At 46.3% G+C, this 17,867-nt stretch overlaps 1 protein-coding gene across 1 annotated transcript in view; it reads left to right on the forward strand.

The window, feature by feature from the left end:
• LOC110501719 (E3 ubiquitin-protein ligase SH3RF3) overlaps nucleotides 1-15,021 on the forward strand; it is a 77,829-nt gene extending 62,808 nt beyond the window's left edge. Inside the window, exons 4-9 of the mRNA XM_036959071.1 lie at nucleotides 3,800-4,260; nucleotides 5,875-6,045; nucleotides 6,316-6,554; nucleotides 7,138-7,457; nucleotides 8,601-8,932; nucleotides 11,990-15,021. Coding sequence (XP_036814966.1) covers nucleotides 3,800-4,260; nucleotides 5,875-6,045; nucleotides 6,316-6,554; nucleotides 7,138-7,457; nucleotides 8,601-8,932; nucleotides 11,990-12,158 — 1,692 coding nt within the window. The 3' untranslated portion in view covers nucleotides 12,159-15,021. The remainder of the gene's footprint in view (nucleotides 1-3,799; nucleotides 4,261-5,874; nucleotides 6,046-6,315; nucleotides 6,555-7,137; nucleotides 7,458-8,600; nucleotides 8,933-11,989) is intronic.
• Nucleotides 15,022-17,867: the final 2,846 nt, after the last annotated feature.

The following is a 17,867-nucleotide window of genomic DNA, read 5'->3' on the forward strand; positions in this document are numbered from 1 at the left end:
CACTGAGACAGATCCACTCTGTCCTGCCCCCTACAGTCTATACTCACACACTGAGACAGATCCACTCTGTCCTGCCCTCTACAGTCTATACTCACACACTGAGACAGATCCACTCTGTCCTGCCCTCTACAGTCTATACTCACACACTGAGACAGAGCCACTCTGTCCTGCTCTCTACAGTCTATACTCACACACAGACAGATCCACTCTGTCCTGCCCTCTACAGTCTATACTCACACACTGAGACAGATCCACTCTGTCCTGCCCTCTACAGTCTATACTCACACATTGAGACAGATCCACTCTGTCCTGCCCCCTACAGTCTATACTCACACACTGAGACAGATCCACTCTGTCCTGCCCTCTACAGTCTATACTCACACACTGAGACAGATCCACTCTGTCCTGCCCCCTACAGTCTATACTCACACACTGAGACAGATCCACTCTGTCCTGCCCCATACAGTCTTTACTCACACACTGAGACAGATCCACTCTGTCCTGCCCCATACAGTCTATACTCACACACGGAGACAGATCCACTCTGTCCTGCCCCACACAGTCTATACTCACACACTGAGACAGATCCACTCTGTCCTGCCCCACACAGTCTATACTCACACACTGAGACAGATCCACTCTGTCCTGTCCCCTACAGTCTATACTCACACACTGAGACAGATCCACTCTGTCCTGCCCCATACAGTCTATACTCACACACTGAGACAGATCCACTCTGGTCCTGCTCCCTACAGTCTATACTTACACACTGAGACAGATCCACTCTGTCCTGCCCTCTACAGTCTATACTCACACACTGAGACAGATCCACTCTGTCCTGCCTCATACAGTCTATACTCACACACTGAGACAGATCCACTCTGTCCTGCCCTCTACAGTCTATACTCACACACTGAGACAGATCCACTCTGTCCTGCCCCTACAGTCTATACTTACACACTGAGACAGATCCACTCTGTCCTGCCCTCTACAGTCTATACTCACACGCTGAGACAGATCCACTCTGTCCTGCCCTCTACAGTCTATACTCACACACTGAGACAGATCCACTCTGTCCTGCCCTCTACAGTCTATACTCACACACTGAGACAGATCCACTCTGTCCTGCCGCCTACAGTCTATACTCACACACTGAGACAGATCCACTCTGTCCTGCCCTCTACAGTCTATACTCACACACTGAGACAGATCCACTCTGTCCTGCCTTCTACAGTCTATACTCACACACTGAGACAGATCCACTCTGTCCTGCCCTCTACAGTCTATACTCACACACTGAGACAGATCCACTCTGTCCTGCCCCCTACAGTCTATACTCACACACTGAGTCAGATCCACTCTGTCCTGCCCCCTACAGTCTATACTCACACTGAGACAGATCCACTCTGTCCTGCCCTCTACAGTCTATACTCACACACTGAGACAGATCCACTCTGTCCTGCCCTCTACAGTCTATACTCACACACTGAGACAGAGCCACTCTGTCCTGCTCTCTATATTCTATACTCACACACTGAGACAGATCCACTCTGTCCTGCCCTCTACAGTCTATACTCACACACTGAGACAGAGCCACTCTGTCCTGCTCTCTACAGTCTATACTCACACACTGAGACAGATCCACTCTGTCCTGCCCTCTACAGTCTATACTCACACACTGAGACAGATCCACTCTGTCCTGCCCTCTACAGTCTATACTCACACATTGAGACAGATCCACTCTGTCCTGCCCCCTACAGTCTATACTCACACACTGAGACAGATCCACTCTGTCCTGCCCTCTACAGTCTATACTCACACACTGAGACAGATCCACTCTGTCCTGCCCCCTACAGTCTATACTCACACACTGAGACAGATCCACTCTGTCCTGCCCCACACAGTCTATACTCACACACTGAGACAGATCCACTCTGTCCTGCCCCACACAGTCTATACTCACACACTGAGACAGATCCACTCTGTCCTGTCCCCTACAGTCTATACTCACACACTGAGACAGATCCACTCTGTCCTGCCCCATACAGTCTATACTCACACACTGAGACAGATCCACTCTGGTCCTGCTCCCTACAGTCTATACTTACACACTGAGACAGATCCACTCTGTCCTGCCCTCTACAGTCTATACTCACACACTGAGACAGATCCACTCTGTCCTGCCTCATACAGTCTATACTCACACACTGAGACAGATCCACTCTGTCCTGCCCTCTACAGTCTATACTCACACACTGAGACAGATCCACTCTGTCCTGCCCTCTACAGTCTATACTTACACACTGAGACAGATCCACTCTGTCCTGCCCTCTACAGTCTATACTCACACACTGAGACAGATCCACTCTGTCCTGCCGCCTACAGTCTATACTCACACACTGAGACAGATCCACTCTGTCCTGCCCTCTACAGTCTATACTCACACACTGAGACAGATCCACTCTGTCCTGCCTTCTACAGTCTATACTCACACACTGAGACAGATCCACTCTGTCCTGCCCTCTACAGTCTATACTCACACACTGAGACAGATCCACTCTGTCCTGCCCTCTACAGTCTATACTCACACACTGAGACAGATCCACTCTGTCCTGCCCCCTACAGTCTATACTCACACACTGAGACAGATCCACTCTGTCTTGCCCTCTACAGTCTATACTCACACACTGAGACATATCCACACTGTCCTGCCCCCTACAGTCTATACTCACACACTGAGACAGATCCACTCTGTCCTGCCCTCTACAGTCTATACTCACACACTGAGACAGATCCACTCTGTCCTGCCCTATACAGTCTATACTCACACACTGAGACAGATCCACTCTGTCCTGCCCCCTACAGTCTATACTCACACACTGAGACAGATCCACTCTGTCCTGCCCTCTACAGTCTATACTCACAGACTGAGACAGATCCACTCTGTCCTGCCCTCTACAGTCTATACTCACACACTGAGACAGATCCACTCTGTCCTGCCCTCTACAGTCTATACTCACACACTGAGACAGATCCACTCTGTCCTGCTCTCTACAGTCTATACTCACACACTGAGACAGATCCACTCTGTCCTGCCCCCTACAGTCTATACTCACACACTGAGACAGATCCACTCTGTCCTACCCCCTACAGTCTATACTCACACGCTGAGACAGATCCACTTTGTCCTGCCCTCTACAGTCTATACTCACACACTGAGACAGATCCACTCTGTCCTGCCCTCGACAGTCTATACTCACACGCGCACTATTCTCTCCAAGGAATCCTCTCCAACAAAGGAGTGTGTTTTCAGCGGAGGTGATATTGATGTAATGTAGCAGAAAGCATCCCCTGAGTTCAACATGGTGACAATGTGTGTGTGTGGACTGAGAGGATCTGCTCTCTCTGTGCTGTGATTGTGACTGTGAGAATGAGCATCCGTCTGTGAGAGAGCGTGAGTAGTGTTGTTGCTGGGTAGATTCAGTGTGTGGGGGTTATCTGACTAGCAAGAACAGACTACAAGATCGACTGTCATCCTGTCAGATATGAGCTGCATTACTTTCACTAAGTACATAGATTCTCCCCAGGGTGTGGGGTGTGTGTGATCTTTTTTGTCTGGTTTGAAGTTCTGCCAACAGCAGAAGGCGTGCTCTGAGAGCCAGCAGTGTGTAGTAAAGCAGTCTAAAGCAATTCAATTCAATGATTTGGATCTCATCCTTTCCTCTCCTCTCGTCTCCTTTCGTCTCCTCTCGTCTCCTATCCTCTCGTCTCCTTTCCTCTCATCTCCTCTCCACTTTAGCTAAATGAAACAGCCAAACAGTTGATGGAGATTGACAAGCCGACATCCAATCCCGTCCCTGGCCCCAGCTTTGATCCGTCTCCCGGCCTCCCATTGGGTCCCTGCTCCCTTGGCCCCTCCCCTGACCCATCCTCTGCAGGAAGTGGCAATGGTGCCCTCCAGAGGCAAGAGGAGGAGAGAAGAGGGGGAGAGGGGAAGAAAAACGCTAAGAAGCGCCACTCGTTCACAGCTCTGAGTGTGACGCAGCGGACAGCCCAGCTCAACAACAGACACAGCATGGAGATCTCCCACCCTGTCCTCATCAGCTCCTCTGACCCCAGGGCTGCTGCACGAATACAGGACTCTCCCCCCGGTCCCCCCGGTCCCACTCCCTCCTCAGTCGGAGTTCTGGTTCCTCCCAGAATGGCTTCAGTCACCTCAGAACTGCTGGCTCAAGCCAAGGTCCAACTACCACTCAACATGTAAGTTACAGTACAGTTTACTCATCACACAGGCATGGTTTACCAACTGGTAAATCTAGAGGTAAATGAGTTGACTAGCAATGCTGTCTGTTTTCTCTGAGCTGCTGTCCTGTCTATAAGGTGAAACAGAAGCTGTGTGGAATATAAAGATTGTGCTGCATCTACTACCATATCTTCCTGGACGTGCGTGCACACACACAAACACACACTATCCAGAGCGGGTTGTCCCGCTAATGAGGTCGGACACTTCCATCTCCGACTGGCAACCTGCCCTGTTGCTATGGGAAAACGTCCCCTAGTTACCATAGCAACCCAGAGGCAGTGCATGGACACCTGCTTACTCTCCCCTCCTATTATTCTTCAGACATATAGTACCAGTCAAAAGTTAGGCCACACCTACTCATTCAAGGATTTTTCTTTATTTTTACTATTTTCTACATTGTAAAATAATAGTGAATACATCAAAACTATGAAATAACACATATGGAATCATGTAGTAACCAAAAAAGTGTAAAACAAATTCTTAAAAGTAGCCTCCCTTTGCGTTGATGACAGCTTTGCACACTCTTGGCATTCTCTCAACCAACCATGAAATGTGTTTCCATGGTTGAGCAGCTGCACACAAGCCTAAGATCACCATGTGCAATGCCAAGCTTCAGTGTAAAACCTGCCGCCATTGGACTCTGGAGCAGTGGAAACGCATTCTCTGAAATGATGAATCACTCTTCACTATCTGGCAGTCCGATGGACGAATCGGGGTTTGGTGGTTACCAAGAGAACGCTACCTGCCCAAATGCATAATGCCAACTGTAAAGTGTGGGGGAGGAGAAATAATGGTCTGGGGCTGTTTTTCATGGTTTGGGCTAGGACCCTTAGTTCCAGTGAAGGGAAATCTTAACGCTACAGAATACAATGACATTCTAGATGATTCTGTGCTTCCAACTTTGTGGCAACAGTTTGGGCAAAGCCCTTTCCTGTTTTAGCATGACGATGCCCCCATGCACAACGTGAGGTCCATACAGAAGTGGATTGTCAAGATCGGTGTGGAAGAACTTGACTGGCCTGCACAGAGCCCTGACCTCAACCCCATTGAACACCTTTGGGATGAATTGGAACACCGACTGTGAGCCAGGCCTAATTGCCCAGCATAGGTGCCCGACCTCACTAATGCTCTTGTGGCTGAATGGAAGCAAGTCTCTACAGCAATGTTCCAACATCTAGTGAAAAGCCTTCCCTGAAGAGTGGAGACTGTTATAGCAGCAAAGAGGGAATCAACTCCATATTAATGGCCATGATTTTGGAATGAGATGTTTGACGAGCAGGTGTCCACATACTTTTGATCATATAGTGTATATTCAGACATAAATTCAGACATGTACATTCAGATATAAAACATATATTCAGTCGGACCCTTCAACAGTATTTAGACAGTGAATGAATGTTGGTCTTTATTCCAGCAAATTGGATATGAGATCAAATAATGCACATGAGGCATGCACAGAATCTCACCTTTTATGTGGTTGCATTTTATTACATAGTTGTTTGTCCATATTAAAACAATACCAGTCATTTGTTCAGTCAAATGATCCTAAACGACGTCTCTGTGTATCCCAGCTACCTGGCCCTGTATGCGTATAAGTCCCAGAAGGCAGATGAGTTGGAGCTGAGGAAAGGAGAGATGTACCGTGTCACAGAGAAGTGTCAGGACGGCTGGTTTAAAGGGACCTCTCTACGCACCGCTGCTTCCGGAGTCTTCCCTGGAAACTATGTCACACCCGTGTCACGGTGAGACACGCACAGGCACGAACGCACGCACACTCACACACACATTTTCTCACGCAAATACTCTCTTTCTCCCTCTAACACACACCCTTTCAAACACATAACTCTGTTTGCGTGAGAGGCGGACGAAAAGCAGCATGTTGATGGTAGTATAATAGGGGATATCAATAGTATCTTGGTCACTTTTCTAACAGGACTGGAACCATTAAATCTCTCCCCTCTCCCAACCCCTTCTCCCACTCGTGCTCTCTCTCTTTCTCGCTCTCTCTGCAGAGCTCCGTTTGCGGTGGGTGGTTCTCAGAGCTCCTGTCTCTCAGGGCAGGAGGTGGGAGGGGTGGGACAGGGGAGTAAGGCAGCCTCTCCCTCCTCCGCCGGCCCCTCCTCTGCCGGCCCCTCCTCCTCTCGTCCCTCCCCTCCCCCCTCTTCCCCCCAGTCTGCCGCTGCTCAGCTTAAGAACTGCCTTCGCTTTGGACAACAAACAGTTAACCAGACCCGCTCTGCCATGCAACTGGGTGAGTACACAGAGATTATTCAGGTTCTAGATCTGTAATTTCCTACATTTGATCCAGCTCTTATATCTGGCCTCTCTCTCCCTCCTTGCCTCTCTCCTTCCTTCCCTCTCTCTGTCAGGGAGAACATGTGATGGTATTTAAAGTTTCTCCTGGGAGCCTCTCTCTTTGTCTCTGTCTTACACACACACACCTGTTATCCATTACAAAATAAAGTATGACCATAGGTAGGCTATGGCAGTTTGGTCACATGTGTCATTGGCAGTCAGATGTCGTATTGGGGCGGCAGGTAGCCTAGCGGTTAGGGCGTTGGGGCCGTAACCCAAAATGTCGCTGGTTTGAATACCTGAGCCGACAAGGTTAAAAATCAGAAGGCACTTAACCCTAATTTTCTCCATGGGCGCCGTACTACTATGGCTAACCCTGCAAAATAACACATTTCACTGCACCTATCTGGTGTGACAATAAAATATATATATATAATATGATGACAGCACAAACAGGAAGCAGATGGTGTCTTGTAACAGTAAGATGACTACTGTGTGCTGTGTAATAGTATGTAACAGTGTGTAATGTGTGTGTTCAGTCCACAGCCCGCCCTCCAGCAGCCCAGAGCGTCCCACACCCACCGTCTCTCCTCTCCGACCTCAGAAATCTTCCCCGTCGCGCTCCGCTGGTCAATCTGCTCGCCCAATATCCATGGTGTCCCCCGGCCCTTCCCCCCTCTCCTCCCCTGCTTCGCGCCCTCTCTCCTGCCTCTCTTCGCCCCTCATCCCACTTTCCTCCCCTCTCTCCTGCCTCACCCCTCCCAACGCCAGTGCCGCCCTGCTCAACGGAGAATCAACCAATCCCTTCCAACCGTCCTCGCCTGGCCCCTCCCACAGCAACGCCCCAAAACCAGAGAAGGTGAGTCTCCTAGGGTGTCTCTCTTCATCTTGCTCTCTCTCTCTCTCTCTCTCTCTTTCTCTCTCTCTCTCTCTCTCTCTCTCTCTCTCTCTCTCTCTCTCTCTCCACCACTACCTCCCTTTATCTAAACTCACAGCAGAGTCTGGTTCCAACATCACACTGCCTTAAAATCCCTCAACATGATGCCATAGTCAGGAGGATATAGTCAGGGAATATTAAAAGCATAGCTAGGGGAAGTGGTGTTGAGGGGAAGTGGCTTGCACCTGGACATGGTGCAGAATCGTCCAACGCCAGACAGACAAACAGACGATCAGTGTGACAGGGCTGTCTCTGTGTGTTGTTCTTTATCTTGATGAGTGTATTAAAGCTCGGTCCATGGTGTCAGTGATGGATGGTAGAGTTGTCTGAGAGAGAGGAGCCTATCTGCTCTGGTGTTGACTGGCTTCACAGACACTAGATGAGACAGTTGGTGACAATAGGACAAATAGACTAGGGAAGGACCATGATAAACAGTCATTGACTACGAGCTGTGATGGATTAACTATAGTATTTAGTCTCATCGCATTTAACCTCCTAGCTTTCCTAACCATTTTAATTCCCCACATGCATTGGCTTATTATGCGTTGGAGTTTGCTGTCTGATTAAGTTAGAGGTTTGTGGTGTGTGTGTGTGTGTGTGTGTGTGTGTGTGTGTGTGTGTGTGTGTGTGTGTGTGTGTGTGTGTGTGCGTGTGTGATGAGGCCTGCTGTGCTGTAAGACAGATGCTTCCATGCTGATTATGCGCTGATAATTGGCTCTGACTCACATCTCAACCCCAAAGATGCACACAAACTCACACACACACACACACACACTGAGACTAAGTTCCCCCTGAGACGAAGTTCCCCCTGACACATCAAGACTAAACTATCTGCTGTATATGTGCTGCTCTCTGGTGGATGGTTAGAGAACTACACTCAGATCTCAAAAAGATACTGTACTTGCCAACTGGAGGAGTCATTGTTACATCAGGTAGATACTGCTGGTTAACTGTCTCTGAGACCAGGAGGGATACTGCCAGAAAAATAAAACTGTACATCTGTAGAAGACACTGCAAATTGTTTCATCCCCATTCTCTTCTCTGTCTTGTTATCTGTGTCCACAGAAGGAGAAGAAAGGAGGTCTGCTAAAGCTTCTCTCTGGAGCCGCGGCCAAGAAAAAGGCATCTCATTCTCCCCCGTCCTCCCCACCAACCCTCCCCCTGTCGGGTGCCGTCCTCCCACATCACACCCGCTCTGGCTCCTGTCCAATGGATGCCCATGGGCGTGCCGGGTCTTGTCCAATCGAGAGTGAGATGGCGGGGGCAATGGGGTTAGAGCTGCTGAACAGGAAGTCAGGATCCCTCGATCTCAACTTCCCCCGGTCGCCCCCGATGACCCGCCCCGGGAACGCACTGCTAGCTCTCCGGCCTGAACCCAAACCACTGTCCAGAGAGAGGTAAACACACACTGTAACTACTCACACTGTCAAACACACATCCTGTCCAGAGAGAGGTATACACACACTGTAACTACTCACACTGTCAAACACACACCCTGTCCAGAGAGAGGTAAGCACACACCCTGTCCAGAGAGAGGTATACACACACTGTAACTACTCACACTGTCAAACACACATCCTGTCCAGAGAGAGGTAAACACACACTGTAACTTCTCACATAGCCGCGGGAAGTAGGGGTTCTGACAAATCAGAATAAAAATATATATAAAAATACTTTTTCACAAAAGCAGTGCACTGGGCCTTTACTAGTCCAGTATTAACGGACCGATATAGCCGTCTGTAGTGATGGCAAAACGGTTTCATTCTGCACCGCCCCCGTCCCCCCGTCAGCGAAAAAAATGCAGCAACCCCAACCTACTTCCCGCGGCTATGGCTACACACTCTCATACACACACCCTCAAACATCCCCCGAGATATGCTGTATGTTACGACACTACGCCACTACAGCGCCAGGAATAACTGAGCTTCTGATCATCATTCTTCTCCTATCCCCATCGGTGTGTGTCAAAGCTAATAGTGCCCTCTTTTTTCTCTGAAAGCAACCGCGTCACACGGATGCACACACACACACACACAAACCCACACACACACTGACACTCACACACAAACATTAAAACACACTGTTTCAAGCACGTATAAATCTGTGTGAAGCATTTATATATAAGACTGCTGAATGATGATGACCTGAGTAGCAGCATATATCACCTCCTAGTGTGTGTGTGTGTTTATGGTGTGCATGTGTTCGAATGTGAGTTACAATGCAGCCCCACTGGTCAAGAACTGGTTAAATCAACTGTGTTTCCACGTCATTTCAGCAACAAAAAAACTTTTGTGTGATGACGTTGAATCAATGTGGAAAACTGATTGGATTTTCCACCCAGCTTTCAAGGATGGGCATAAATTACAAATTACAATTTCTAAATACAACTACAAAATCACTGTATCCAAATAAAATATCATATACTTTTGCATAGTATAGTATTTTATTATAATACATGGTTTTTGTATTTTAAAATACATTTGCAAGTTGCCGGCCGAACAGCAACCACATTCACAGCAATGGTTACAGAATCGTTTTACTTGCTATGACTGTGATATGTCGTTGTTTATCTACCTTAGTTGAATGTGCACTGTCACTCTGGATAAGAGTGTCCTGCTAAATGACCAAAATTGTAATGTAAAGTATATGTGAAAATGAAGAACTGCAAGCACACTGGGTACTGTCATTGGCCTTCTTTCATGGGCGGAGCTCATTAGAGTAATACTCAGCATCCTTTGCAATTGTTCATTTTTACATACACATTTATATGTAAACTCAGCAAAAAAAGAAATGTCCCTTTTTCAAGACCCTGTCTTTCAAAGATAATTTAAAAAATCCAAATAACTTCACCAAAAGAAAGGTGCCCAGGGTCCCTGCTCATCGGCGTGAACGTGCCTTAGGCATGCTGCAAGGAGGCATGAGGACTGCAGATGTGACTAGGGCAATACATTGCAATGTCAGTACTGTGAGACGCCTAAGACAGAGCTACAGGGAGACAGGACGGACAGCTGATCGTCCTCGCAGTGGCAGACCACATGTAACAACACCTGTGCAGGATCGGTACATCTGAACATCACACCTGCGGGACAGGTACAGGATGGCAACAACAACTGCCTGAGTTACATCAGGAATGCACAATCCCTCCATCAGTGCTAAGTCTGTCCGCGATAGGCGGAGAGAGGCTGGACTGAGGGCTTATAGGCCTAGTGTAAGGCAGGTCCTCACCAGACAACACCGGCAACAACGTCGCCTATGGGCACAAACCCACCGTCACTGGACCAGACAGGGCTGGAAAAAAGTGCTCTTCACTGACGAGTCACGGTTTTGTCTCACCAGGGGTGATGGTCAGATTTGTGTTTATCGTCAAAAGGAATGAGCGTTACACTTAAGCCTGTACTCTGGAGCGGGATCGATTTGGAGGTGGAGGGTCCATCAGGGTCTGGGGCAGTGTGTCACAGCATCATCGGACTGACCTTGTTGTCATTGCAGGAAATCTCAATGCTGTGCGTTAAAGGGAAGACATCCTCCTCCCTCATGTGGTACCCTTCCCGCAGGCTCCTGACATAACCTTCCAGCATGACAATGCCACCAGCTCGTTCTGTGCATGATTTCATGCAAGACAGGAATGTCAGTGCTCTGCCATGGCCAGCGAAGAGCCCGGATCTCAATCCCATTGAGCACGTCTGGGACCTGTTGGATCAGAGGGTGAGGGCTAGGGCCATTCCCCCTATAAATGAGTGGAAACTTGCAGGTGCCTTGGTGGAAGAGTGGAGTAACATCTCACAGCAAGAACTGGCAAATATGGTGCAGTCCATGAGGAGGAGATGCACTACAGTACTTAATGCAGCTGGTGGCCACACCAGATAACTGACTGTTACTTTTGATTTTGACCCCCCTTTGTTCAGGGACACATTATTCAATTGGTGTTAGTCACATGTCTGTGGAACTTGTTCAGTTTACGTCTCAATTGTTGAGTCTTGTTATGTTCATACAAATATTTACACATGTTAAGTTTGCTGAAAATAAACACAGTTGACAGTGAGAGGACGTTTCTTTTTTTTGCTGAGTTTAGTTCATTTAACAGATGCTCTAATCACACGATGGTGACATCAGACTTCTGATACCAATATAGGGTGAAAGTATTTTTTAAAGTATTTTGAAAATACAAATTACAGCCTTCAAAAGGATCTTGCTACGAAATACATTGCAGTGTAGTTCACCCCAGCGTAATACAAATTACTAAATACTCAGAAGTAATTGAAATACATATTTCAAAAACATGTAACAGAAATACTGGCCATCTCTGCCAACCTTTAACCTAAATCCAATGTCATGGTGAAATGTTTTGTTGATTTTTCATTGAATTCATATTAGTTGACAACTCAACCAAATTGGTTGAGGTTGAACTGACGTCTGTGCACAGTGGGTCATTATCCGTAACCCTCCTTCCCTAGGTATCGTGTGGTGGTGCCCTACCCCCCTCAGAGCGAGGCGGAGATCGAGCTGAGACAGGGAGACGTGGTGTTTGTTCATAAGAAGAGAGAAGATGGCTGGTACAAAGGAACTCTGCAGAGGACTGGACGTACTGGCCTCTTCCCTGGCAGCTTCGTAGAGATCTTCTGAACAGGACCGCTACACACACACACACACACACACACACACACACACACACATACACGCAGGGATGGGCAAAAATGACAAAATACAATTACAAAAGATCAATGTATCTAAATGAACTACAAAATAATTGTATTTTATAATCATTTGGGGGGCACCTATATGTGTCCTATTACACACAAGTGTGTAATGGAAATGTTTTTGAGGGGCATATCCCAACTCCCCTGAGACACCCTTAGGGGTCACGGCCAGGGTCGCCATTGTACAGCTCCCCTCGAGCAATTAGGGTTAAGTGACTTGCTGAAGGGCACAGCGACTGATTTTTTTCACCTTGTCGCCTCCAGTATTCAAACCAGCAACCTTTTGATCACTGGCCTAATGCTCTAACCTCGAGGCTACCTGCTGCCCCAAATATATTTAATTAAAATACATGTATTTTGTATATTAAAATACATAAATACATTTGCAAACTCAGTGACGGATACAGAAACTGTTAATTTGCTATGACTGATGTTGTTTATCTACCTTAGCTGAATGTAGTGACTGTAAGTCACTCTGGATAAGTGTCTGCTAAATGACTAAAATGCTGTATATATGTGAAAATGAACACACCAAAACGAACTGCAAAGCACATTAGGTATTATTATTGGCCTTGTTTCGGGGTCATGTCTAGATGGGATATATCTTAACCTAATTCTCTTAACCTTCTACGTTAATTCTATTGAACCTGCTATGAAAAGTACATTTTGACAAAAGCTGTATCCTTTCTAGACTTAACCTTGTTTCAGGGCGGAGCTCATTAGAATAATACTTGTCCATTATTACATACACGTTTATATTTAGTTCATTTAGCAGACGCTCTTATGACACCATAGTGCCATCAGTCTTCTGATACCAATGCAGGGTGAAAGGGGGATGGTGAACCGCTATAAACAAATGGTATAGAAAAGTATTTTGTATTTTGAAAATACAAATTACAGCTCTCGAAAGTATCTTATTACAAAATACTGTACATTGGAGTGTAGTCCAGCCCAGTGTAATACAATTGACAAAATACTCAGAAGTCATTTAAATAGATATTTAAAATACACGTAACAGAAATACTGCCCATCTCTGCACACACGGCTACTCCAGCTCCAACCAGCCTCATAGGAGCGGGGGCCTTTATCCACACAGGACAGCTATGGCAGGGGTCCTTCATCAACCTCATCAATGACTAGTGATGTTGACATCATCAGGAGGCGCCAGCAACTATTGAAGGCACAACAAGCGGCACACTGTATTTTTCTATTGCTTCAGTGTGTATTTGTTTTAAACATCAGTGTCCGTATGAATGTGTGGTATGGCTAGAGACATGCCGTACTGGTTACAGAAGCACCTAAAGACCTTGGCTAACCTGATACCTGTTCTTTCTGGTCGGTGTGTGTGTATGCGTGTCTGTATTCATGTGTGCGAGTAAGAGAGACCAGTAGTTGGTAATACCAGTCATGTGGAAACTCAACATTGGGAAAGAAAGCACATCAACAGTCCCAAATGTTCTTAATTTTAACATACCCCACTTCTGGCAAGCTACTTCAAACCGCCTCTTTCATTGGCTAAGCACACAACAGTACTCCTCTTTCATTGGTTAAGCACACAACGGTGGTCCTCTCTAATTGGCTAAGTACACAGTTCCTCTCTCATTTACTAAGCACACAACAACTGTACCCCAACAGAAGTAGGTCTATAGGTCAGGAAGACAGAGTGAAGCACACAGAGTTGGGAAGGCCAGAACGAGTCGGTTACAACACATACAGATGGGATCAGGCTACATCCATACAGCACACTCAGTCTCAGCCTAAAGTGTGTGTGTGTGTGTGTGTGTGTGTGTGTGTGTGTGTGTGTGTGTGTGTGTGTGTGTGTGTGTGTGTGTGTGTGTGTGTGTGTGTGTGTGTGTGTGTGTGTGTGTGTGTGTGTGTGTGTGTGTGTGTGTGTGTGTGTGTGTGTGTGTGTGTGTGTGTGAGAGAGAGAGAGAGAAAGAGAGATATAGAGACCATCTGTCTCTGATTGGAGTAGCAGATGCAGGGGAGTCTGGGTAATCCCTGAGTTGGGTAACAGACAGATGAGAACACCCAGAGATTCAGATGAGATTAGAACCTTTCCATCAGGCTGCGACACACACAACCACACACACACACACACATACACACACAACCACACACACGACACACACGCACAGTCATTGATGTGAAAGGAGTGGATGGGTCCCAGTCTTTCCGCTCCTCCTCAGAGAGAGAGAGTGTATCAGTTAAACATGTTGATGTTGTTGCTGTGGATAAGCTCTTCGGTCTGGGCCAGAAACAACCCTTAGCTCCAGATGAGCCAGCTGTATCCCTGAACCCAAAAGGCCAGTCTGTTTGTCTGTTTCTACTGTCTGTCTGTGGAGCTAATGCACAAGTACTCCATGTTGGAGATAGAGCACTTCCACATGACCCAGACACCACACAGTGTCCATCTTGCTATTCCTGCTCCCCAGTTCCCATGAATTAGTGTGTTCAGGTGGACTGTGTTTCTGGTTTGCCTGGACTGTCTGGTGTGAGTACTGTACCACTGACAAGACTTTACAGACTTTACAAGGGGGTTGTTACGCATGGAATCTCATGCTGTCTAACTATGAGAGACGTTTTACATTACTATAACAGAAAATAAGAGATATAAATATATATATTGTGCAGATTATTTATATTTCGGGGGTGCAAGTCGCCCTGCACTCGAGACCAGCGTTCTACCATGTGATCATTAAACATTCTCTCGTATTGATGACCTCGTGGTTTGGTTGGTTTTTCATGTCAAGTGCATTTTCCCAATAAATGCCTTTGTTTTAAACCAACCTGTGTCACCTCTGCCTGATGACAAACCCTTTATATAGCCATACTGCCTCCCACCTCCACTCCATCACTTCACTCTCTCTCCTCTTCTTTCCTCTCTTCGTCCCAGTGGAGGTGTGTGACAGCGAGGTTGTCATGAATAATCACCTTACATTTGCATTTAGAGTGAAGCTGAGGCCTGGCATGCCAACAAACACTTTATGTAGGTGGAGAGGTGTGTGTGACACTGTGTGTCATCACAGGGTAGATAGACTCACGCCTGCCCGTGTGTGTGTGTGTGTGTATGTGTGTGTGTGTGTGTGTGTGTGTGTGTGTGTGTGTGTGTGTGTGTGTGTGTGTGTGTGTGTGTGTGTGTGTGTGTGTGTGTGTGTGTGTGTGTGTGTGTGTGTGTGTGAGAGAGAGAGAGAGAGAGAGAGAGAGAGTGTGAGTGAGTGAGTGAGTGAGACACTGTGCTGTAAGGTCACTGATCACCATTTTAGTCAACACTACTCTGATGCCAACAGCATTACAGCATGCCAGATTCTGTATTGGTGTGTTTCTCCTCAGGATACAGTGAAAGTCACCCCAACCCAGATTCCCCTCCTCCAACTCCACATGGACAACCCAGCCCACCACCCACTCCCCACGCACATGCTTCATCTACTGCCTCCACACACACACACAAACACAAGTGGTGCGCGGGTCAGCTGTTTGTTCACCCGCACATGCCGACAATTGCTAATAACCCATTCGCAACAGATAAAGTGAAAATGTGAAAAGTGAGGCCCGCACCCAACCCTAACCCGCAAATAAATACACTATTTTTTGACAGAGGGTGCAGGATTTTGTTTTCCCTGATTTAGATATGTTTCTGCTTATAATTTCCAATATTTTGGTAGGCTATTTGTTAGTCAACTTGTCTATAATTAGATATATGTAGCTTCTCTTTTGTCATTATATGTTGCCCTAGACGACTAAATAAACCCTTGCTCAACAGAATAATGTAATAGATCGATGGAAAGAATGCTTCAATCTAGTTGACATTGGTAAAGTTATCTGTCATCTTCCACGGAGCATAGACGTTTAGGGACTGGGGAGAAAATAGAAAGCAAAAAAAAACAGAAAAGATTTTCTGTGCTAAATGTCCAAATGATATCAATTTGACCGGTTGTATGGGTAAAGCAGGCTAAGAGAACAACCCAATGTGTTTCTATTTTGGTTTCTGATTTCAGTTCGGCTTCGATGCATATTTTACGTGGTTGAATACTATCAGCTTTTATGACACTTTTATGATGAATACAGCACCTCTACTGATTGTATCTAACTGAGCATTGCATTCTCTCAAAGAAATAAATCACATTTCTCCACTCCTGTTCCAAAGTCCAAATTTTGCCTACATTTAGTGTATACTTTACTGCAAGAATGTTTTAATTCTGCAGGAACTATTATTAAGGCTACAGCCCTATCCACACGGGATACATTTTTTCCCAAACTGCCCCCTGCAATTTCTTTATATACAGTACCGGTCAAAAGTTTGGACACACCTACTCATTCAAGGGTTTTTCTTTATTTTTACTATTTTCTACATTGTAGAATAATAGTGAAGACATCAAAACTATGAAATAACACATATGGAATAATGTAGTAACCAAAAAAGTGTTAACACCCTTTGCCTTGATGACATCTTTGCACACTCTTGGCATTCTCTCAACCAGCTTCATGAGGTAATCACCTGGTATGCATTTCAATTAATAGGTGTGCCTTGTTAAAAGTTCATTTGTGGAATATCTTTCCTTCTTAATGTGTTTGAGCCAATCAGTTGTGTTGTGACAAGGTAGGGGTGGTATACAGAAGATAGCCCTATTTGGTAAAAGATCAAGTCCATACTATAGTAAGAACAGCTCAAATAAGCAAAGAAAAACTACAGTCCATCATTACTTTAAGACATGAAGGTCAGTCAATTCGGAAAATTTCAAGAACTTTGAAAGTTTCTTCAAGTGCAGCCACAAAAACCATCAAGTGCTATGATGAAATTGTCTCTCAAGAGGACCACCACAGGAAAGGAAGACCCAGAGTTACCTTTACTGCAGAGGATAAGTTCATTAGAGTTACCAGCCTCAGAAATTGCAGCCCAAATAAATGCTTCACAGAGTTCAAGTAACAGACACATCTCAACATCAACTGTTCAGAGGAGACTGCGTGAATCAGCTCTTCATGGTCGAATTTCTCCAAAGAAACCACTACTAAAGGACACCGATAAGAAGAAGAGACTTGCTTGGGCCAAGAAATACAAGTAATGGACATTTGACAGGTGAAAATCTGTCCTTTGGTCTGATGAGTCCAAATTTTAGATTTTTGGTTCCAACCTCCGTGTCTTTGTGAGACGCAGAGTAGGTGAACGGATGATCTCCATATGTGTGCTTCCCACCGTGAAGCACAGAGGAGGAGGTGTGATGGTGTGGGGGTGCTTTGCTGGTGACACTGTCAGCTATTTATTTAGAATTCAAGGCACACTAAACCAGCATGGCTACCACAGCATTCTGCAGCGATATGCCATCCCATCTGGTTTGCGCTTAGTGGGACTACAATTTGGTTTTCGACAGGACAATGACCCAACACACCTCCAGGCTATGTAAGGGCTATTTGACCAAGAAGGAGAGTGATGGTGCTTTAATCAGATGACCTGACCTCCACAATCACCCGACATCAACCCAATTGAGATTTGAGTTGAGTTGGAAAATAGAGTGAAGGAAAAGCAGCCAAGAAGTGCTCAGCATATGTGGCAACTCCTTCAAGACTGTTGGAAAATAATTCCAGGTGAAGCTGGTTGAGAGAATGCCAAGAGTGTGCAAAGCTGTCTTCAAGGCAA

Source organism: Oncorhynchus mykiss, chromosome 22 (assembly GCF_013265735.2).
Source record: "Oncorhynchus mykiss isolate Arlee chromosome 22, USDA_OmykA_1.1, whole genome shotgun sequence".
Lineage (NCBI taxonomy): Eukaryota > Metazoa > Chordata > Actinopteri > Salmoniformes > Salmonidae > Oncorhynchus > Oncorhynchus mykiss.